This window comes from Polypterus senegalus, chromosome 4 (assembly GCF_016835505.1).
Source record: "Polypterus senegalus isolate Bchr_013 chromosome 4, ASM1683550v1, whole genome shotgun sequence".
NCBI classification, from domain to species: domain Eukaryota; kingdom Metazoa; phylum Chordata; class Cladistia; order Polypteriformes; family Polypteridae; genus Polypterus; species Polypterus senegalus.
The window spans coordinates 211346961-211372133 of record NC_053157.1 but is presented as its reverse complement, the minus strand read 5'-3'; the positions used below and the strand labels follow the sequence as shown (position 1 = coordinate 211372133).

Below are 25173 nucleotides of genomic sequence, written 5' to 3'. Positions count from 1 at the left end.
AAAGAAATTATTGCTCTTTAGTTGTTTAGGTGTGTTTTGTTTTGTTCAGTTCTTGTATGCATAACAATAATAATTGTAATATATTAACCACAAAGTGCAAGCACTTATTGGAGGTGTACAATGGTGTCTTGGAAACATTGGTCATTAACTAAACTAAATATAAGCTGATATAAAAGAAGTTGGCAGAGACAGGTGTCCTGCACAGCATAAAGCAGTACAGAAAAAACATCCCAAACAATGATGAAAAAGCAATAAAAAGAACAATTACAACTGTGGTAATTGTCTCTCTATCTACAATATGTGTAAGTAAGGAAATGTGTGAGATCTGTTTACAAGTATTGAATGTCCTCCTGTAGAGTATTACAGGTCTTTCTTGTACTTGAAAAACACTACCTGCCATTCCTGATTGCTTATGGTGTAACAAATTGTGTACAAGAAAACCAAGATGTCATCATTAAAGGCACAATAAATCTGGAATTGCCTAAAAACCACATTCCAGCAAGTAATCAATGTTAGAATTGAATTCCGCTACCCCAATAACCTTTAATTACATACAAAAGGGATATAGGCAGAAAAGCATGTAAAACAATTACTATGACTATCAGTCAGGATAGCTGTTCTCCACCTCATCTGAGACTCTAGATACAAGTACCATATATGACACATGAATAAACAGAGCAGTTAATTAGATTACTGTCTTAACAGTCATGTATGATTCTTGTTCATATCTACATTACATTATTCCACATTCAGTGTAACAATTGAACCCTCATGACCCATTCACATATTTTACATGAATGGTTGCTTTTCTTTCTTATTATTTCCTGGATGATTGTACAAAGTGAATTTACTTTTGACTTAAAAATGTCAGGGAAAACATAGATAAGAGGTAGTACACAATTTACTACTTGAGCAACCAAAAAAAAAACACTTCCCATAGAGATATGGGACTATTCCAGTATGAATTCATGAAATCCCCAGGCAGGAAATACAAAGAATATTTCATACTTGGCAGAACTGCAGTTTGGGAGATATATTGACAAGTGCTAAACTAACCTTTCCGGTATGGAATTCTAAAGAACATGTTATCTATGTAAGGTGGCACAGTAGTCAAAACTGCAGCCTCACAGCTCCAAGAAACCATTTAAATCCTGATTTAGTTAGTGTATCTCCCATATATGTGTGTGCTCTTCTCTAGATATTCTGTCTTTCATCCCATGTGTCATTTTTGGGTGTTACATCAACTGTTTTATTAGTGCTTTACTAATGAATGTGCCCTGTGATCTAATGTGATTCCCTACCATGAATAGTTCCTGTCTTACACTAAGTCTCTGCAGTTATGGATGTAGCCCACCACAAGCCAATTTTGTTTTGATGTTTGTCTCTGGATGTTTACATTTAAAGGGGTCTTGTCTCAGGCTCATATACCATCTAATATTCCAGGTTCAAGGTAAACAATATTTATGTTGTTGTTAAATACAAGATAAATTTGTTATAGAATGTGTAAATATTTGAAAAAATATGCCTTTATATCTGCACAGCATTTAAATCATAAATCAAAGTGAAATACTATTTACAGTATTATACTTGCTGCACACTACAGCTATTTATCTTATTATTTTTCCTATATTTGTTTCCGGTTAGAACTGTACAGTGTTTATAGATTCAGCTTCCTGAGTTCTAACACCAGACTGCCACCCTGTTTGTGTGGAGTTTGCATGGTTTTCCAATGTATACTTGGGTTGTTCTCCTGGTATTCCAGTGTATGTTTTGCCATTACACTTTTTTTCTTTATTATGGATTATAACTTCTAACTGGCACTGTGCATATATACTTTGCAATAGACTTGTCAATCATTGTTGGCTCCTGCCTTGTGCCTATTGCTTCCAGAATTGGATCTGCCAATCTGTGACTCTAAAATGAAAAAAGCTTGCTTTAAAAGGAGCCTATTACAGCACCTTTTGATGCAAAGCAGGAACTAACTGAGTCTACTGCAGGGTACATAGCCTTAGACATGAATAATTTAGAGTTGCTGCTCAACTTAAGAAATGCATCTTTTGGACCTGGGAGGAAATAAAAGTAACTAAAGAAAATTGTGCTGACATAAGGATAATAAGCAACCTATATACAGATATAGCCAGGTTGATCATTTTAATCCCAGCACTCTATATATATGGTGTGGTGCTAGCCAATGCACTAGCCGAATTCTTCATATTTAAAATAGTTATGTACGTAGATCTGTATTTCCTGAGGTGTGTTGAAGACTATTACTTCATTATTGAAATAATGTTCAGTTTGGGGTCATTCCCACTACAATTTATAAATAGTCTTTTTTCTATATCATGTCTTACCTCCTCTCCTTCCTTCTTCTTGGCCTTACAGCTGTTTCAGACACAGCTGACAAGAAAAAAAAAAATAAACAGCATGAGGAACTCTACAGGAGCAATTTAAACCTGCTATACCAAGATATGTTCCTGCCCCTGCAGCTGTCTGTTGCTTTAGAAGTGAATTAGTATCCCTGATTCCAACAATTTGTGGCCTTCTTCAAAGCTCTTTATCTACGTATCTGATCTTCTTTACATTATTTGTCACAAATTTTCTTCTTATTAAGACAACATTTACCGAAAACCATTCTTGGAAGAACAGTGGTCACAAACAAGCACCCTACCTGAGTCACTGACATCATCACTTGAATGAATGCAAGCTTCAAGTCCTCCATCCATTTTGTAACCTGATTATCCAGTTAAGGGTCATGCTGGAGTCAGTGTTGAAGGAAATGGCAATGGACAGGACAGCAGTTCATTGGGGGATGCACTCATACTGTCTGCATATTTTTGGAATCGCCTGGAAAGCCAGAGTAACAATAATAATAATAATAATAATAATAATAATAATGATAATAATAATAATAATACTGTACTTACTTAAGCAAAATGCTAACAAGGCAGAATGGCATCTGTTGGGATCTCCTGAACAACTCATTAAACTCATGTTGTTTCTTGTAGAACATGGTCTCCATTTCTGTCACTCTGCTCTGAGCCTACCAGTGGCATTGCATTCAGCTTTAACCTGAATTTGGAATTGCATATCTCTACTCTGACCACAATATACTGTACCTAAAGTGCCTCACTTGAACTAACCTCTTAGCTATGCAGTATATTCATTGATTCATTGGTTTCTAACCTGCTTATGTAGATCAGGCTCAGAGGGAAACAGTGGCTATCTTGGCAACCTTGCCAAGCTGAGAATCAGTCCATCCCAGGGCACATTCACCCACAATCTACATGGAGCTAATTTAGAACTCCCAGTTAACCTAATATGCATATCTTTAGGATGTGTAGTATAATAAGGGTACCTGCAGGATAAAAAAATATTTGGTTGATATTTTAGAGAACAAACTATATATAGTATATCAGATGGATTTTTGCTTTATCAAACCTCTTCTTTATGAAACAGAGAAAACATGCAAACTCCATAATTTAAACCCAAAAAACTGAAGCTATGATGCTATGCAATCAGCAAGAGGTTATCATAGCCATCTATCACACTATTAGCTTACAAAACTATCAACACCATTGCCTCAGAATTTCTTGCTACACTGATTTAATAACTCAAATCTAAGAGCCAGCTAATGTCTTTCTAAAGCCACTGCGTTTGATGGTCAAAAAGCTTTGCTGCACAAATCTTGCTCAGATTTCATGAAGGTGTGTGGCTCTTGCTCTCTTGAATTTGTTACTCATGTTAGTGTGGTCTGTGGCTCCATCATCTGTGACATTTGGTCCCAAGTCTTTCTAGAACTGTTTATACTGTATTCATTCTGAAATCTAAGATACCATCATGTTCTGTTTTTATGATTTATTTATGAGTTGAAGCTTTTGTAAGGTACAGATCTCAAGCACAACTGCAATGTCTCAGTATAAGACAGAGCCCATGTTACAGAAACCTTGACATCAACATTCCAAAACCTTAAGCATTTTTTACAGCTCCTATTGTCTTTATTGTGTTACATCAACTCCTACTTCAATTGATTCTATTGTTTTTACAATGCATTCTTATTTATGACAGGTCTTTAAAAAAATTCCCTCAGTGTCATTTGAGATTACATTCTTGTTCTTACCAATAATGATCTTTTTCTAAACTGTGTACTATTCACAAGCTTTGTCAGTTTGGTCTGTTGGTTAAAGATCTGCACTGAAGATTCGAAGCTGCAGTTTCAAATCCCCACTGACTAAAAGTGTGACCTTGACCAAGATGTGTAATCTGCCTGAGCTCCAATTCTAAAACATTGTGAAAGGAGGGGCACTGCTTAGGCTTTTTCTCCCTCTAGTTAAGGATCTGGCAAACTAGGGCAGGATGCTAAGGAGCCATTTAAATAAGGACATCTGACCATTCAACTCAGAGACCTTGGAGATGGTAAAGGTGATTAGACAATGGCTCATCCGGCAAAGAGGAGGATAGAATGACCAGAAGTCTGGAGTGAGGCAAAGATTTAGGAAGTCACTGTTTTAAAATATCCCCAATGCTGCATAGTTTTGTTGTTTTGTATATTATTCTGTACTCGTTATTGCATTCATTATATTCTTCCTAGAACCCTTAATAGCCGTCTAGAGTGTTTGGCATCATTGTGGGTTGAATATCATTCCAGTACACCTCTTGCAGTTCACAACATACATGTGAAAAATTGTTGCATATCCCTCTGCTTCTAAAGTGTTTTGGAAAAAGGTACTAAACAAAATAAACCATGTGTTACTTTGTGTTTAGTATAGTATTGTACTGTGATATTTTTTGTTTTGAAATGCACTTTTATTATGATGGATGTTAAATAGAAATGTATTGGTTGATTGAAGTAAAGGACAGTGGTCACATACAGGTGCCTTATATGTCTGTTAAAATTAAAGCTTTGATCTGAATCCCACTGAGATAGTGTGTGGAAAATTTGAAATGGACTGTGCATGCAAAAAATCTTTCAAACATCTCACAACTGAAAGAATTATGTATGGAGGAAAAATGTGATAAACTTCCTCCCAGTCGAAATCACAGACTGGTAGACAGTTATAGGAAATGCCTACTTGAGGTTGTTTCTGCCAAAGGGGGCAATACCAGCTATAGTATGTCCCATTGTCTTTTGAAGTGACCATAAAACTGATTTAACTGATTGACCAGACTGAGATCAGCAGAATTTTGATATTTGTTTGTTGTACCTGTTTAAGGCCTCTCCAGACTGATGCACTTCCTGCAGCTTATATGAGTACTTTCTTTTCACACTTTTGATTTCTTTCGCCAAGACACTTGGCTTTCCTGTATTCCTCACGATTGCCAGATCTGAAAGGACACACTTTGTCCTGGCACAGTCATCTGAGCTATAGGGCTTATTATTGCTAAACATCACAATTGTTTTGCTGGAATGCAAACAGTCAGTCAATCAGTCATCGTCCAACCCACTATTTCATAACTACAGGGTCACGGGGGTCTGCTGGAGCCAATCCCAGTCAACACAGGGCGCAAAGCAGGAAACAATCCCCTGGAGGGCGCCAGCCCACCGCAGGACACACACACACACACACTAGGGACAATTTAGGATCGCCGCTGCACCTAACCTGCATGTCTTTGGACTGTGGGAGGAAACCAGAGAACTTGGAGGAAACCCGAGCAGACACGGGGAGAACATGCAAATTCCATGCAGGGAGGAACCAGGAAGTGAACCTAGGTCTCCTTACTGCGAGGCAGCACTGCTACCATTGCGCCACTGTGCCGCCCGGAATGCAAACATCTGCCCAAAAACTAATTTAAGAGGTTACAGCATTAGTGTATTACTGTATGTTAGAGGTGGCAGTTTTGAAGGTGCTCCAGTTTGTACAGGCAAAACACTCCTGAAGCACCTCTATTGCCTTGCTGGTCCACTATCTAGCTGTACTTTTTACTAACTTTACAGTTTTCAGCTTTTGTTTGTAAACAGGAATAAGGTGAATCATAGAATGGTCAGAATTACCAAGCAGGGCACAGGAAGGACCTGGTTAAACTGACATGGTTAAAATCATGCAAAATAATGATTTGCGAGTCTGGTTTGTCTTTTTCAATCTCAGTGATTACATCAGCGAGTAGCATTAGCATGATAGCAACTGTAAACACCGGTTAGAATTACTAAGAAAAATTTGTGTGGTAGATAAATTCTCATTATTTTAAATTGTAAGCTGTTTTAAGTAAAATGACACCTTTTGTTGGCTAAATGAAACAATTACAATATACTGTACAAGCTTTTGAGGCAGCAAATATATAATGTGGCCTGAAGAGGGAGCTCCTGCTGCCCATAACCGACACAGACTGACGCAGAAAAAAAGTGCAACACGTTTTCATTTTTTTTCTTTAACTGTGGGAAACACCTTCCACCATTTTCCACCTGTACAGCACAGTCACAAGTACAGGCACAGTCCAGCACTAAACACACTTCTTTCTCTCTTTTTCTTCTCCTCCACTTCTCCTGGCAAGCTTCGTCTTCTCCCACCCGACTCTGGCTCCCAAGTAGTGGCTGCTGGCTCCTTTTTTAAGGCACCTGGAAGAGCTCCAGGTGCTTATTGACCTTCTTCTGGCAATAGTTCTGGGTGTGGCAGAAGTGCTGCAATTAAGTTCTCAGCAGTAGCTGCAGCACCCTCTGGCAGCGCCCACGTTGCCCAACAGGGCTTCACTCAATTCCAACTCAGGAAACACTACGTCCCCTACTCTTTCAATGCATAGAGGCATCCTGCCACTATATATATATATATATATATATATATATATATATATATATATATATATATATATATATATATATATGTGTGTGTGTGTGTGTAGAATTTAGACAATGTAAAAGCCATTTACTTTACCACTCTCCAGTTTCAACATTGTAGTGGCTACTGCCAGAATGACTCACATGGAATGGTATAAGCAGGAGACACATCTGACTGTCACTATGCTTTATTACGTAATGGCCCCAAACGAACTGATGAAGTGGCCTTAGCTGCCTCGAAAGCTTGCATTTGTAATCTATTTAGTTAGCCAATAAAAGGTGTCAGTCAGTTCACCCTACTTTCTCCGGCTACAACAGAGTTAAGAAAGGAGGAGAAAACGACATTACCCAAGATTCAACGCGCCGTCAGTATCCCTGCTCCGCGATCTGTTTTGCCTTCCTGCGTCTTGGAACTCGGCCTCCCGTCGTTCCCTGCGAGGAACAAGGGCGGGGCGGCGGTTTGTTTTGGGGTAGCTGACGCAGACCGCGCCGAGACCGGGACATGGAAAGATGGCGAGTTTGGAAACAGCAGCAGAGCATGAGCGGATTCTCCGGGAATTGGAAAGCACAGACTCTAATTGTATCGGACCAACCCTACGGTAAGCATAGGTGATTACGCAATTGAAAGTCGTGTTTAGGACTTCTGTGAATTCCTGCTTGCCAGAAACGTAAGAAAGGAAAAGATAATTAACTCCTTACTAGTTAGGGAGGTTCCCATTGAATACAAAACTAGAAACAAGGAGTATCTTAGGAAGGGAGTATAGGTTGCAGAAGTGGGGCTCCTGTGTCATCAGCCCGTGAGGCCGGTGTTCTGTTAAGTGGAGTGTACACGCCCCATTCGGGGTCACCTTGCACCTGCGAAGTGTTTTCTAAGCCACTACGCTGGGACAGCTTTTTTCAAGTATGAGCGTGGCATAAATGCTTGCGAAAGCCGGGCGAGCTTCAGCTTGCTATTGCTGTACAGCCACTTGTGGAGTTGAGCCGTGAAGAGCCGCTCCGTTTGGCCGAGGTGCTGTGACTTTCGCACTGAGGCAGTGAATAAAAAAGTACTCGCTTTGCCGAAGATTAAATGGAACCGTATGTATCCCTTGCGTACTTTCGGTGTTCCTGTTGATCTTCAATTTACCACCTAGTTTATCTCAGATGACTTGTGTCCTTATCAGAAGTATGGTTCCTGTGATATAGTGCCTTACATAAAACGTTATTTAACACACATAAGCATCCAGTCTTGAACGGAAACAGATTTGGGGAACTGTCCATTTTCAGATAGAAGACGAAATTACTGGGAATGCGCAACACCATGAGAATATGCTGCATCATGTCACTATTGTCATCCTTATTTTTATTTAAATTTATAATCTTAACATCAATGAAATTGTTTAATGAATGAGTTCCCACCGTGTTTGCTATCTGAACATTTATAACTGTTAACTTCTATATGTAATAACCTATAACAAGCAGATTGGATACTTTGTTAAAACTAGTGTTTACACGTCTAGAAAGTTTAGTGTAACTTCCAAATGAAAAACACTCATTTGATTTGTTTGCAAGTAAACTCGCACCAATGGCTTTAGATGAAGACAAATAATTGGTGTGCAACCCAAGCAGACTCTGTGTCATATGGTTTGCTCAAAAGTTTGAGTGTGTGGGACAAAACGAGTCAAGACCATCGGATTAAAAACAGCAGAACCAGCTGTAGAGCTTGAGAATTGATTACCCTAAATTGCAAGTAGACACTGCACTTCTCCGATTATGACCCTGGGATTATTTTTAGCTTCCGTTACTGATTTCTTTATTTAGTACTGGAACAAGGCACATATGTTACCCAGTTCCTACTAAGGTAATCAATATTTTGATTGTTTTAATAAGTATTAATTATTTTACATCCATTAAATAATTTGTAAGGACTAGTAACATTTTTTTAAGTCAGTTTCTTTTGGTTTGCCAGTGTTGATTGGTGACAAAGTTTTCTGTTTCTGTGAGAAGCAGAGTTAATCTGCAACATTATCAATCTATTCCTAACCTCCTTAGCAAGACTTTTGTTTTACGACATCTAAGATGCAGGCATTGGCATTTTTGTTAGGCTCAGTGTTTTGGCATTGTGTTTTCAATGTTCTCATATTAATTCTGGCTTGATAAATAGAATGTTGATACTTTATCTCCTGGTGGTGTAATGGTGTCCTGCAGTAAGTGTGCTCTGCAGCTATCAGCTGCCACATCCAGTGTTGCTTCTTTTGGCACTCTAAAAGTATATACTGGGAAATAAATGTTGGTTCTGATTTATAGATTAATACATTAACCCCCAGGAGTTCAGGCTAAATGAAAAATAATTTTATGCTCATTGTTACAGATTGTGTTGTGTCATCACTGTTCACTACTGGAAAACATCTCATGTTTTCTGAACTTGGGGTCTTATGTCAGTGTTTTACTACATGCACATTCAAGCTTATATGTGTGTCTTTGTGGATCTTAATTTCTATCCTAATACTCTAAATTTTAAAATTCACCATTCCAGAATTAATGTTTGCTTCCATACTTCTACTTCATAGTGTCATTGGGCTTCTTTGTACAACATTCAGTTCATTGTTTTTTATTCTGATATTCTGACTTGATGTCAGAGCATGTGCATGTATTCTGTGATGTCTTGGTAATTTCCTGTGAATTATATTGGGTTTGATTCATTTGGAAGTTCTGCTTTATCTTTTGTTTTGCTTTTTGTTGTATTCTTGTTTGCCTTGTAAAATACTTTGAGTTTGGGAAGTGCCATAAATTAATTATTTAAATTGGGTAGGCAGTACTGTATACCTTGAGTATCAATGCATAATAAAATATAATGTTCTTAAACCCATTTAACAGGGATGGTCTGATCAGGTTTTTAAGAGCCATTACTGATCACCAATTTTATGTTACCGAATTGGCAGATTAGATTACGACTTCAGATTTTTTTAATTGTTTTAAAAAGATTTTTACACCATACTCCCACAAATGCAATGCTTGGAAGCCTTATGATAAATATATGTTTTCACAGAGTGTTAACTTTGGTATATTTTAACATTTTATTTTTAAACTATAGACCACAGGTGTTGACATTTTGATTTATTAAATTAAATTCTTTAGGCTTATTGGTCAGTGACCATGAAAGTACTACAATGAATAAAATTACCATAAGCAATACTTTTTAAAGTAATAAAATATGTACACTCTTCTCATTACAATTACAAGCTGTCATATTGTTTAATTTCTCCTGTAATGCACTTATCTGAAACAAAGCTTAGTTTAAAGAAGATTTTTTTCACTATTTGTCTAACAAATATATATATATATATATACTCACACATTTATTTACTTAGGCGATATTGGCAACTAAACACTATTTAAATATACATATACCTGCACTTATAGTTTTAAATAATTTTAATAATTAATTGCACTTTTTTCTGTATTTGTATGTTTTTTTTTTCCAAACTGTTCCCTACAACAGGTTGGACATTCCTAATTCTCGAAGTGTAATTATAAATATGGATTACCATTTTAATTATGCAAAACTTGATTTGCGAAGACTTAAACTGTATAACACAAAAAAGTCCAAATCCTTAAAATAATCTGCAAATCTAACAGCTGTTCATAGGATGTTTATCAAGAAAATAAATTTCTAACTTGTTTAACATGTTGACAAGTAAAATAGACAAATTTTGCTTTTAAGCTAAAAAGCTTATTTACAATTTCAAATGCTGTATTTTTTATTCTAATTGAAAATGTGAGCTTCTGTACTAAACCCAAGCTTGCTTACTGTTCAAACTTAGACATGCAGTGTCCATTTTAATTAATGGACAAATTAAAAAAGTCTGAATTCATTAGAGCAACTTTTCTGTTTGCTTGTTTAGTTGCACAGGATGACTCCTCTGTTTTTTTTGTTTTGTTCTTATTTTATTACTGCACTGTCTTTGGTATAAAGGTTAATATTATGGTATTTATCTCTCTCTCTGTCTGGTAGTCTGCTTTGCTGCTCTCTCTTTAATGTTTGCAGCAAAAGAAAGATATGTGCTTGATCCACTACTGTAATACTTTGCGTAAAGGAGCACTACAACTATATTACCATGCAGCTTAGAAATGCAGATGCTGAAGAAAATATTTTTTGTTAATAGTCCAATTTGTAGATGAACAATTGTTCTTTTAGTAGTGAAATCAGCTTATTTAGATTGGCTGCCAATTGATCGGAGCATCGCTACCATTTACCGTATATACTTGAATATAAGCCGAGTTTTTCAGCACCCAAAATGTGCTGAAAACGCCACCCTCGGCTTATATTCGAGTCAGGTCTCGCTGCCCCCGCCAACCCGACAGAAAGCTGGAGTGTACAGTACCAGTGGAACCTCGGTTCACGAGCATCTCTGAACAAGTACAAATCGGGTTATGACCAAGCAGTTTGCCAAACTTTTGCATCTGTTCACGACCACACACTCGGTATAAGAACAAGCCAGTTTCCCTTTCGGTTTGTGCGCGCCGATGATTTCCGCACGTGTTCAGTGTTTCCCCGTGCAGAGAGCGAGAGAGAGCATGACACACACAGATGCACGCGAGAGAGAGACACACACACAAGTGTGTGTGCGCAAGAGACATACAGAGATACACACACACATGAGAGAGAGAGCGAGAGAGAGCGCTGGCGGCATAAGTGCGAGAAGGTATTTAATGAAGAGTTTTTTCTATTGGATTTTAACCTCCACTTCACTTCTGTTTACAGTGATTGTTTCGTAGCGTGCGTTGTTGCAATGCTACTTTTCTTGGTGGCTTATTAAATTACGGATTTTTCAGATGTTCATTTTTTCCCCTGTGCTTAAAACTCATTAAACAAAGTATTTTTAGCGAGCGGTTCGTAGCGCTATAGCACAAACTCTTGCATTATTCGTTTTCTCTGTTGTTCAAGGTTTTCTCAGTGTTATTCAATGTTTTTACATTTAGTTTACTATTATGCTGTGCATTCTATGGTGTAATTAACTATGTTTGTGCTTAAAAATCTTAAAAAAATATATATTTACATGCAGTTTGTACGGTTTGGAATGGATTAATTGTATTTACATACAATCCTATGGGGGAAATTACTTCAGGTAATACTTCAGTTTCCACTGTACCTGGTTTGGTCTGCGGGCGGTAGAAGAACTGCTGCGGACTCTGTGTGGTGCTGTGCAGCCTCTGTGAGACTCATTCCGGGCTGTGTGCTCAATTAATGAGCTGATGCCTCAATTAATGTACGGTAATTTTATTGGTATTTATTTTGATTATTGAAACTTACCAGTAGCAACTGCATTTCCCACCCTAGGCTTACACTTGAGTCAATAAGTTTTTCCAGTTTTTGTAGGTAAAATTAGGTACCTCGGCTTATATTTGGGTTGGCTTATACTCGAATATATACTAATTCAGAGTCATGGGTTCCCAGAGCTGATCCTGACAACATTTGTTGTAAGGCAGGAATGTGCTGATTCCATATACATCTAAAGTCTTCAGGAGTTTGGGAGCAAAACTTGAATATACTGTTAGAAAGCTACTGATGTTCCATCATGTTACCTCAGCGATAGATATATTGCAGAAAATGTGTATATATACTGTGTGTGGATTTGTGTGTCTGTAAGTGAGCTTTTCATGTGAATGTGGTACATATTGCATGCGAGGTGGTCTTTATCAAGATGGCAGCTTTCCTTATTTTCCGCAAAATATTAAGCTGACAGGCCCCTTTCCTGCTAAATTTTAATTGTTATATTGATAGTGTATGCTTCTAAATCTTTTTATATCTAATTTAAAATGAATACATTTATTATTTTAAATATGCAATTTAAACTAAATGATCCATACTTTGTGGGGGGAAAAAAACCCAGTACAAGTGTTTGAAATTGTTTTGTTTTAAAAATGTATTCACTGAGTACTTGAATTACAAAAGAGGTGTACGTCATAATTAATAGCTGTACATTGTGTTGCTGTAATTTCACAGTCACTTAAGCAGAAAGTATTTGTGAACAATTCTGATGTGACAATAATATTCACCTGATAGCTCTTAGTATGAGGTATCATGCATAATTGAGAAATGAATGTAGATGGTTCTAATCATTTTATCAGAAGCTCCAGTTGAGCAGTTATTTGACTAATTTAACATCTTAAAAGCATATACGAACATGGATGGTACTTAATTGCTGTGTTGTTGTTGTTTACTTCTGAAACAGCTCTGCTACTGTCACTCCCAAAAATGCGCTTCTCGGCCTGCTTCTTATTGAAGGGAATTTGTCTTTTGTTTTCTTAAACTCTTCCTTCCATTCTATGGAAAGTGTTTTATCTAATGTTGCACTGGGAAGGAATGTCATTGGTTATATTTTTGCTTTCAAAATTGTCTGTGTATGCTTGACACAATCCGGTGCTGTCTACCCTATCAGCACTTGTACCTGGTCATCAGAAATTTGCTTATTGAGAGGATTGATAACTTAAGGAATAATGAATGTAAGTTGTCTTCATGGGAACTTTTGATGCCGTAAGTTACCAGAACGGTTTTGGTTTTCCTTGGTTTAGATTCTGCAAGTAGTAGGAATCCTAATGGAAAGATGTAACACTTTATTTTTTGTGAGGTGCCGAAAAATGCTACTGTATCTAAGCTCTGCTTAAGCATCTCCTTTAAGTTTTTAATTGGGTTGAAATGTGTTGATTGCAATGACTGTGACACATGGTTTATATCATTGTCTTGTTGTTTAAAAACAGTTTGCTGTTACTCGTGCCCAGGAATATTTTTACCACCATCAGGTGCTTCACTAAAGGTTCACTTTAATTGCTTAGAATAGTTTTATGTTCATATTGTTATTAACTTTTTCCTTTGAGTTAGTCTCTAGATCTAAACCATACCAGGAAAATACACTCCTTTACCTAAAATAATGACTAGAAAATATCTCAGTCTGGGACATAATCATTTTTAGGGCTGTAGACTTCGTTTGGAGTGCACCATGCATGTAAAAGTCTCATTGTTGGAGACCAGGGGAAAGGTGACTTATTGGACTACATGACTGCATTCCCTGCTTGATGTAGTAAATGGTTGAACAATGATAACATCTTTCTATGTGAAACACTTGGTTAATAGTTGTGCTGTTGCCATAGATTGAAATTTTCAGTCATATGATCCAGAGATGCTTGTCTGTGTGAAGTGCAAGTTGAAATAGACATCAGGGTCAAACAGCATATTCTTTAGTGCATGGTTACACCCCTGCACAGGGTGAGCCAAAAAGTACCACATTTCAAATATTTATTCTACAAAAACGCTACAAGTTAAAATTTCATTATGATACAAAGTGTGCACAAAGTAGTGTGTTTTGAAAATTATGTCTTCAAGGTGGTGGCCATCATTAGTGATACACTCTTTGAGACGATTTGCGAACGCTTGCATGACTCGTTAGGCCATTTCAAGGGGAATAGCGATAATTTCGTGGCAGATAGTGTCCTTGAGGACTTCAAGGTTTTGAGGTCAGTGTGTATACCTTCCACATGAGATAGCCACACAAGAAGAAATTGCAGTGAGAAAGATCAAGCGAATGTGAAGGCCACCCAACATTGCAGCGCAGAGAGACCAACTGCCCCGGAAACATCTCCCACAAAACTTGCATGGATCTCCGTGCTGTATGGGCTGTTGCTCCATCCTGTTGAAACCAGTCGTCCACTACATCCATTTCTTCCTGTTGAGGCTGCAAAATGTTCTCTAGCATTTCAATGTAACGTTCTGAAGTGACGGTGACCATTGCTCCCCCTGCCTCAAAAAAGGAAGGGCCTACAATGCCATGGCGCACCAAACTGTAACACACTCAATGGGCAGGGGTCTCTGATGAAGTTCACGAGGGTTGGTTTCAGCCCAGTACCGAATATTTTGCTTATTTACACAACCATTCAAATGGAAATGTGCCTCGTCGCTGCACGACAATGGCGTCTCGATGAACAGTTTAAAGAATGTTTGTGCACAACTCTCTATGGCTCTCCCAGTCTCTCTCTTGGCAAGTTCCCACACTGCCATCATTTTGTATGGGTAGAAAGTAAGGTCCTCTTGCAAAATCCTCTTCACAGAAGTGTTGGAAATGCCTTTCACTTACACATCATATTTTAACCACTGTTCTTATGAAGGATCGACAACTGATGCTCCTATCAAATATGTCCCAAGAATATGAGCAGCTGGGTCTGCCCAAGGTTTTTATACATTACCACAAGCATTATGAAATGTTAATAGCTAACTTATCTTAATGAACACACCTGTGTGTAAGCACCTGCTTTTAACATAATGTATATGATAGATACTTTATTAATCCCAAGGGGAAATTCACGTAATCCAGCAGCAGTATACTGATACAATATTAAATTAAATAGTAAAAAAAAAAAAAATGATGTTAGCATTTACTCCCCCGGATATATATATATATGTGATTTATTCAAAATATTTTTCTCAGTATAATGTGTGTTGTTTTTATGTTTGCATGATAAATGTACATATAAATAATGTTAATTCTGCTTTTATTTGTTGAAGTGAAAGAAATCCTCCTCAAAGTACTGTTTTTTTGTTTTAATGAAACATAAAATTAGAGTTACACTTTTTGCAGAACAATACAGTAACTTTGAATTTGTATATATATTCAGTCTTTTAACATTTTGCTGTCACAAATACACTATCATAATCACCCCCATATTCAATAGTGCATGAGTTTTGAGCAAAATTTTTTAAAGTGTTGTTTATTCTTACATATTTCTCATCTTAGAAGACAACCTCAGATTAGATCCACACATTTTAAATGTAAAACACTAAACTATCATACATAGTCACTGGCAACACACTAATGTGCATGACATTCTCAAACCTGCTTAATCCAGTTGAGTTTTATGGGGACTACAGCCTATCCAACCCCGGAGAGGGCACCATTCAATCATGGGGCTCATTCATACACATACCCACAGTTTGTCTGTCTTGTGCATCTATGATAATATGGGAGGAAAACTCAAGCAAAACTCAACTCAATCTTGCAAAATCTGCCCTTCACTGTAGTATGGTACATGTTATTGTTAGTAATTGTGGCAGTATTTACTTCATTTGATTATATTTTACAAATGTGTCAGGCATTTACATCTAATAAGAAAAAACATTGAATTGGTTCCTCTCAGTTGTACTATTGGAATTCAGGTTTCTGTTCAGCAAGACTAATAATACCCTGTTGCTTTACATAACATACACATTAATATGTCATCTAACCTTACATGGGAGCAATGACTTATGTTTGTAAAGTTGCTTAGGTACTTAATTTTCAATGACACAGACAGATGCAGGAGATACACTTATAAAAGTACAAGCTTTTTATTTTCTTTACTTCGCCTGTGGACAAAGCCTTCCCTGTTTCCCACAAGCAAAGCACAGTCCCCAGCACACAACACAATCTTTCTTTCTTTCTTCTCCACTCCTCCCAGTGACAATATCTAATATTAAGTTAAATAATTTATTTAAATGTGCACAGAGTTTTCTGATCAAAATATCTACATCCATATTAATATAAGTTCCCTGTACTCTAGTTGCTGTCATTCTTAATGTGAGAGATCAGTGAGCCAAGTAAGACACTTTAAAATAAATTTATTAGTGAAGAACTGAGGCAGCTTGTATCTCCAAAACAAAAAATATGAAAAATGTTGTGTGAAATTGCCTTAGTACAGTACAATACTTATTACCAATCTAAAAAATAAAGGAAAAGTATTATTTGAAGATTTAAGAAACATCACTTTAAAGGAAAGCTTCTAAGTTTCAGTTGAATTTTTCAAAAGTATTCTCTTCATAGATCTTGATGTGTTCCAGACTTCTACCTACTTTCTATTCTTCTGAGTTAATGCATGTGTAGCTATCATATCCACTCTTTTAGATAGATACGTTGTACAGGTAGTCCCCAGGTTACAGACATCTGACCTATGACTTACGAACGAGGCCACAGCTGTGACACATGCGCCTCAGTAACTGCCGCTCCGTCATCTTCGGCCTGGGAACACTGCAAGTGGTGGTTGGAGGCAGACGATTTCGCTGCCTGCACAGTGTAGTGTCCCTTGGGCGGCTCCCAGGTGCAAGCGGTTTCAGTGCCTGCCCACCACACACGGCTGCCCCATTTGTTCTCTGTGGGCGGCTGATAATGCTGCAAGCGGTGACCCGGTTGTGGCTGAATGGAGGCCATTGAGGGTGAACAGGGTGGTGGGGAGTAGCATTGTATTGTGCATTGGATGGCTGCCTATTGAATGGGGGCGATTCACTTACCCGCCTTTGGCTGCACTGTGTTCATTCTCGGTGGGCGGACGCTGCAGGCAGCATACTGTAGTGGAGGTGACTGTATGGTGGGCTGGTGATGAACCATTCATTCTCAATAGAAAGCCTATTTGTACTGTATATAGCAGGAAGTTGTCTGTTGTCAGTACATCAGACGTGTTGACGACTGGTGAATTCCTGCTATGATAGGGTGTACAGTGCTGTGCAGAAGAGCTCATCTTAACCTTTCGTATTCACCCTTCAACAATGTCTCTGAAACACAAATCTGATGTAAGTGCTGGTGATACAGTAAAGAAGAGAAAAACCATCACCATTGAAAATAAAGTAGAAATAATAAAAAGGTCAGAGAGAGGGGAAACTCCATCATTCATTGGAAGAGGACTTGGTTATAGTCGGTCAACAATAGCATTTATTAAAATAATGTACCTGTTACTTTATTAATTACAAGGGGTAAATTGAACTTCTACAGAAGCTCAATGAATATAGACATATTATAAAAAACAGCAACCCCTTCAAATACAAACTAGAGTTACTAAAAAGAAGAAAACTTCTTACTTGCCTAAATATAAGAAAGCAGTTGTGGTGAGGCATTTTAAAGGCATATAGCTGTAGGTATGAAGGTTCCCTAGCAGTGTTTCGTCACACTAGCAGGTCGTGGGTGCGTCCCATTACTATAGTTGCCTTTATAATTAACTTCCTGATTCAGTTTACATAAATTAGAGTAAAATTACCGGCATAGCACACTACACCAAAGTGCAGAAAATTGCACTGGTTAACATAGAGTTATATAGAACTTGTATAATATGTCAGTTCCCTCCTTAAAGTAGTACCATCTCCTAAGCAAAAAGAGCATGTAGTGCTCTTTGTTATGTAGTTTCTCTTTGGTACTATACCGGTAAACAGTTATTGACACTGTGGGAGAAATGTTTGCTTTAATTGATAAGAGCAGTTGAATGTTATCTACATAAGTTTGAGAGTGAATATTATGTTTTTAAATGCTACCGACTAAAAAAGTCAGAGAAAGGAGTATTGGTCTTAGACGTGCTCTGACTGATTTTACATCTAGCTGGAATCATGAATGAAAAAGTAGTGTAATCAGATGTATCTATACGTATATCAAAAGCAATTTACCTGTAATTTAAATATTATTTAAACTTACTGCCCATTAAACTTATTTTTTTTTATTTCTGTTGTATGCTGTGGTCAGCCATGTTAAAATATACTTCTTTCACTGTACTGTTAGGTTTAAAGAGTATTTATTGCACTGGAAATGTTAGAATATTAAGTATAATATTGAGAATATTGTAGTGAAACCAGGCTAAAACGTTTCAAACAGGTTGTGAGGCTTAAGATGAGGTTAATGGTGCATTTAAAACCAGGCTGTAATTTTGAGATGATGGTGTAGAGAAGGTTTGATATTGAATTTAATGATGTTTTTGTATTGTCACGCACGCGCGAGTAGGGGACCGCGGACGGACCTTGATACGCTCGGGAAGACATTCGCCGGCAGGGAGTGGCGGGTGCTAACCTTTCTCATTTTATTTCCTACAGAAAAAAAGACACTCCGCCGCCATAAGCCTCCTCCTTCCCGCAGCACGTTACTTCGCCCTTCCTCCGTCCACTACTACTGACGTCATCAGTCCCATCTTCCACCACGGTTCCTTCCCAGCATTCCTCCACTTCCGGCTCCTCCTCCATAAAATGTCCGCCAACGCCATCTTTGGGGTCGTGCAATATATGAAGAATATTATTTCTTATGTATGACCTGTTTTGATTTGTGCTGTGGATAATTTTCCAGTAGACGGGGCTGGAAACCCCAAACCTTTATGTTGTCTGTTGCTTCATCTTTTACAGTATGCACAGGTGTATGCAGCTGAGAAACATTTTGAAAGCATTCAATTGATTTATTTGTTTATAACACATTAAGTTAACAGATGTTGTTTCTATAATAATGACATTCCTGTTAAATGTATAGTTTAATGTCAGCTATTGCACTTAAAGGTGACTTTTCTGCAACTTTCTTCCTTTTTTAGAAGATGCTCAGGAATAGAAATGTCATGCATTTATGCAAGTAACCTGATCTATAAATTCCAATGGGTTCTTTGCATCTTGTTGGAAGTGGTTGGAACATCTATTTATATATATATAATTCACTAAGGCAAGACACCCATAGAAAGCACGCCGAAAGGGGCGTGGATTCACTAAGCCGCCGGCAAGTAAGACACCTATGGTGCATGCAGGATGGAGCCATGCCCACCAACTCCGAGACCATTGGATACGACGACAACTCGCAGAGCCACGCCCACCAACTCGGACGCGACGACACAGAAAAAACGGCGTCATTCATATTCGTCTGTCGTAGAAGCCACATGCTACTCCGAGCCACGTTGACTGTTCATAGAGGCGTGTTTCTCGCGGAGGTGAATTGCCATATGCAGCGTGTGAAATGGTTTGCGAGGGGTATCCCATAGGATCTTTAAAACATTCCTTTACAACTGAGGTTAAAACACAATGAAATAAGCAGTCTTTAAAAACCGAGTTTTCGGTTACGACGCACGACCACGTGAACCATAGCAAACTGTTTTACACGCTACATACAGCAATTCGCCTCCGCGACAAACATTCGTCTTCTTAGATGCTCCTGCACTTTGTACACGCCCCCCTCACACCTCGCTGCTACCGTGGTCGGGTGTCTTGGTGGATTATATATAGAAAGGCAGCCAAAACCGCACAGAGCAGTGAAAAGTCTACGTGAGTCACAGGTGCATCTGGACTGTGCAAACACGACAACGACTCAAGTGACGAGTTGGAGGTGGGCACATGAGCAGGCAGTGCATACTGGACAAGAAATCAGCAGACTAGCATGACGGAGGGAGCAGAATGGACGTCCTTCACCTCTCCTCCCTCTCCTCCCGTTCCACCCTCCGTGCCTGAGCGCCGCATGGACGATTGTGTGTTGGTTCATTCCGTGCATTGTTACAATGTTGCTTTTCCTGCTGATTTATTACTTTACCGATTTTTCAAATGTTCATTTTCTCCCAGTGCTTAAAAATTATTAAAAAACCGGCCTGATTATGTGGCGTATGGTACGCCACGGGTTGGCTAGTACTCAAAATTTTTATTTATGGCAGGTGTTTTTCTTTACTTAATACTATACCCAAATTCTGTTAGATAACATTTCATTTAGGAGGCATATATTTTGTGTTTTTTTTGTCTATTTAAATCACCTGTAAATTAATTATGAAAATTATATAGAATTGAATTTTTGTTTTCTTTCTGTAGTAGCTTTTCAGTTTGATTTTACAGATAATGCAATTGTTGAAAAGAAGCACTGACCTTTACATTTTTTTCTTTTTGTTTTTTTAACATCAAATTGTGTTTTGTGTTATATTTGTGTTTGAATTCTTGCAGTGCAAACAGATTTGTCTTAATGGAAATAGTTTTAAACATTCCTCTTTTGTTATAGTAATCCTGATTTACGTAAGTAGTTTAGAGAATGTTTTATTAATGTTAACTATTCCTTTGTATTACTATTACATGACATCATAGTGGTGTGCTGCACTATTAACTACAGTTGCATTTGCCATGGCGACAGTTTCTACTGTGAACCTAGAGTGAGAACTGCTAGCTAAACTATGGTTCATTCCCAGTGTTGGCTACATGCCAGACTGTTTATAAACTAGAAAGCCTCTAGCTGTTTGCAGTGATGTGCTGTGTCTGCCTTGAATTTGATTTATGTCTGTCTCTTGTCTAAAGAAATCCAATGACTCAGCCGGTGGAGTCTGTAGTATACTTATACATGTTTGCCCTTGAGCATAGCAGAATGTAGTGCAGTTGTGAAGATGGCTTGCCGAAAATAGCAAACACTCTAAATCAAGTAATTATCAGTGCTTGGTAATAAACAGTGACATGGCAATATTCAAAACACATTTTTTGTAAGTGAATTATATGGGAATTGTAAATTAAAACATTTTAAATAAACAGGGTAAGGGTATGTTTTTGCATAGTCACTGTTGTGCATAATAACTTCCTTTGTGAATGCAATTTTTTTAGTACTTCAAATGCTTACTGGTGGTTGAGGGAAATCAAAGTTGGACTTTAAAGCAGTGTAGTACAGTTGCTAAGGCACTGGGCTTTAAACCACAAGGTTTACAGTTCACTCTCTGCCTCTCACTCCCCAGATTACCCTGAGGAAGCCAGATTACCTTCACGTATACTTGAACTTGAGATATAAATTTGTCCATTATTAAAACATTCCTGCATTAGACCAATTCCTGCTTTTTCTAGTATCATGGCTTTTGTAAAAAAGCAATTTTACAGGAAAGTGAAGTCTTTTGAATTGAAACTGGTAATAAGTAGAGGAGGGCAATATATTACATTTTTATGTGATTCGATATGTAAGCATGCAAAAGCCAGTATTGCAATGTTAAACACTTTTATTTAAGCTTCCACAACAACCTCTGCATATTAAATAAAATCCATTAAAATCTCCATCAATTTTTCTGAAAGAATCAATGTTAACTCTGCCCATGTTGCCTGGGGGGCGTTGGTTGTGAAAAATAGGGCGAGGATTAGATGAAACATTTAGAACAAGTAGGGTAAGAAGTGCTGTTTGGAATTGGATTGATTTTCCTAGGATGGCAGTTAAAGAAGTACAGCACATAGAGACAATACATGTTACTGCATATAAAAATGTCATCCTGGCATTTGTAGCACCTGCAATATTGTGCTGTTCTGCGTGCTTGTCAGATCGCATCCTGAGCTTCCTTAAAATGTTTGATGTTCTGTTGCAAGTGTGGACAAGCAATGATGGTTGAAACAGCTGCAGTTACTACTCAATTGGAAACCACACTTTTACCTACCTGTGCAGTAATCAAATAATTGCACTATTCAGTCATTCATAGTAATTCACATCACACCAAAAGTGAGATGTCCACACAGCCTGTAAGCCTTCCTCTGTTCATTTCACATGCTCTCTGCAACGGAAATATTACAATCAAGAGTAAAAACAGTAACCTTGTTTTATTTTCCACTGATCATGTATCCGTTCTAGGATAAACTGCTTTACTGGCCATTTTATTTTCATATTGAGTTTGTATTTTTGTTTGAAGGTGAGCTGAGCCTCCTATTTACTGTGAGAAAATCTGTTCTGAATGATAGTTATAGTGTTATGGTCTGTCATCCTGTTTAGTGTTCTATTTTGTCTTTATGTACCTACCATACTATGTGTCTTGCCACTTTAAGAAACAGCAGCTTGTGATGTTTAAGTTATAACGTGTCCCAAGTTGTGTGCATCAATGATCAAACGTAGGTACATTACAGTGTTTAAAAAAACATACATACATACATATACACACACACAGTGGTGCCTTGAAATACAAGTGCCCCAATGTAACAAACTTTAAAGAAAAGAAACACCCTGAAAAAGTTGCAACTGATCGTGCAGTGGTGCTATTTAATGACACTTGGCTAACTCATTTCAGAAACATACTAAAGGGGAGGACTAAACAAAGCTTCATGGACAGGTTTCTGTTGAAATGCTCTGAGAATGAAAGTGCCGAAAGCGTGGCAAAAAAGAAAAAAACTAGTGAAGAAGAAAATTAAGTTAAGCAAAAGTGAAGTGAAAGCAAAAAAACATTTTCTCATATTTTGTTTGTGTACAATATTGAAAACATTTAACAAAAAATTGGTGTGGTTTTTTTGGGGCTGGCACGAATTGGGAAAAATTGATTTGAGATACGAGCATTTTGACTTCCGAGCTTAGTCACGAAACGAATTAAACTCGTAACTCAAGGTATCACTGTATGTGTGTGTGTGTATATATATATATATATATATATATATATATATATATATATACAGTGGTGTGAAAAACTATTTGCCCCCTTCCTGATTTCTTATTCTTTTGCATGTTTGTCACACAAAATGTTTCTGATCATTAAACACATTTAACCATTAGTCAAATATAACACAAGTAAACACAAAATGCAGTTTTTAAATGATGGTTTTTATTATTTAGGGAGAAAAAATCCAAACCTACATGGCCCTGTGTGAAAAAGTAATTGCCCGTGAACCTAATAACTGGTTGGGCCACCCTTAGCAGCAATAACTGCAATCAAGTGTTTGCAATAACTTGCAATGAGTCTTTTACAGCTCTGGAGGAATTGTGGCCCACTCATCTTTGCAGAATTGTTTTAATTCAACTTTATTTGAGGGTTTTCTAGCATGAACCACCTTTTTAAGGTCATGCCATAGTATCTCAATTGGATTCAGGTCAGGACTTTGACTAGGCCACTCCAAAGTCTTCATTTTGTTTTTCTTCAGCCATTCAGAGGTGGATTTTCTGGTGTGTTTTGGGTCATTGTCCTGTTGCAGCACCCAAGATTGCTTCAGCTTGAGTTGACGAACAGATGGCCGGACATTCTCCTTCAGGATTTTTGGTAGACAGTAGAATTCATGGTTCCATCTATCACAGCAAGCCTTCCAGGTCCTGAAGCAGCAAAACAACCCCAGACCATCACACTACCACCACCATATTTTACTGTTGGTATGATGTTCTTTTCTGAAATGCTGTGTTCCTTTTACGCCAGATGTAACGGGACATTTGCCTTCCAAAAAGTTCAACTTTTGTCTCATCAGTCCACAAGGTATTTTCCCAAAAGTCTTGGCAATCATTGAGATGTTTCTTAGCAAAATTGAGACGAGCCCTAGTGTTCTTTTGTTTAACAGTGGTTTGCGTCTTGGAAATCTGCCATGCAGGCCGTTTTTGCCCAGTCTCTTTCTTATGGTGGAGTCGTGAACACTGACCTTAATTGAGGCAAGTGAGGCCTGCAGTTCTTTAGATGTTTTCCTGGGGTCTTTTGTGACCTCTCGGATGAGTCGTCTCTGCGCTCTTGGGGTAATTTTGGTCGGCCGGCCACTCCTGGGAAGGTTCACCACTGTTCCATGTTTTTGCCATTTGTGGATAATGGCTCTCACTGTGGTTCACTGGAGTCCCAAAGCTTTAGAAATGGCTTTATAACCTTTACCAGACTGATAGATCTCAATTACTTCTGTTCTCATTTGTTCCTGAATTTCTTTGGATCTTGGCATGATGTCTAGCTTTTGAAGTGCTTTTGGTCTACTTCTTTGTGTCAGGCAGCTCCTATTTAAGTGATTTATTGATTGAAACAGGTGTGGCAGTAATCAGGCCTGGGGGTGGCTACGGAAATTGAACTCAGATGTGATACACCACAGTTAGGTTATTTTTTAACAAGGGGGCAATTACTTTTCACACAGGGCCATGTAGGTTTGGATTTTTTTTCTCACTAAATAATAAAAACCATCATTTAAAAAATGCATTTTGTGTTTACTTGTGTTATATTTGACTAATGGTTAAATGTGTTTGATGATCAGAAACATTTTGTGTGACAAACATGCAAAAGAATAAGAAATCAGGAAGGGGGCAAATAGTTTTTCACACAACTGTATATATATACTGTATACACACACACACACACACAAGTAAAATTCTGTTACAACGAATAGCTTTACAACAAACTTTTCATTAAAACTAAGTATTTTTATGGTCCCGACAGTTTTCCCATATGATGTCAGTCTATAGAAATCTTGTTACTACGAAGTACATTCAGCAGATACTTTCATTACAACAAAGTGCCCAAAAGACCTTGAAATGCCTGAATAAATCCTCCACAGAGCAGCTAGTTCTATGGCTGCAGCTCTGTTGTACACAGCGACCCTCCAAACAGAAACATTGTAATTTTTTTTCTTTTCTTCTTACTTTCCTCGTACTGCTTTTTTTTTTTTGCCTTTTTTGTTTCCTGCGGTTTTCAGTGATGCCTTTTGCTTATTGCTCGTTAACATCTGAAAAACATCCATTGGAATTTAACTCATTGTCACTCTCCTATAGAAAAGACAGACAGGAAAAACGATAACAGTTCTTATTAGAAAATACATTTTTGCAGCTCTCAATTGTTGCAAAAAGAAAAAAAGACGTTGCCAGTGAATTCAGAATTTCGCCACTGATGCTATCAACTTTCTTGAAAACCGAACAAAGAATGAAGAAAAATCTCGGGTTGCAAACGTATGTGAACTGCTGCATTTG

General features: G+C 37.8%; 1 protein-coding gene across 6 annotated transcripts in view; it reads left to right on the top strand.

The window, feature by feature from the left end:
* Window positions 1–7191: 7191 nt before the first annotated feature.
* The window catches only part of exoc6b (exocyst complex component 6B), a 608337-nt gene continuing 590355 nt past the window's right edge, over window positions 7192–25173 (top strand). For 2 of the 6 annotated variants that reach the window (XR_005633442.1, XM_039751926.1), the window contains exon 1: window positions 7193–7365. Coding sequence is in view for 4 of the 6 variants with exons in the window: in XM_039751926.1 (XP_039607860.1) it covers window positions 7277–7365 (89 nt within the window). In the remaining 2 variants the exon portion in view is untranslated. Of the gene's footprint in view, window positions 7366–25173 lie in introns of all 6 variants that reach the window. The other 4 variants (XM_039751928.1, XM_039751927.1, XR_005633443.1 and 1 more) reach the window with 3 other exon arrangements.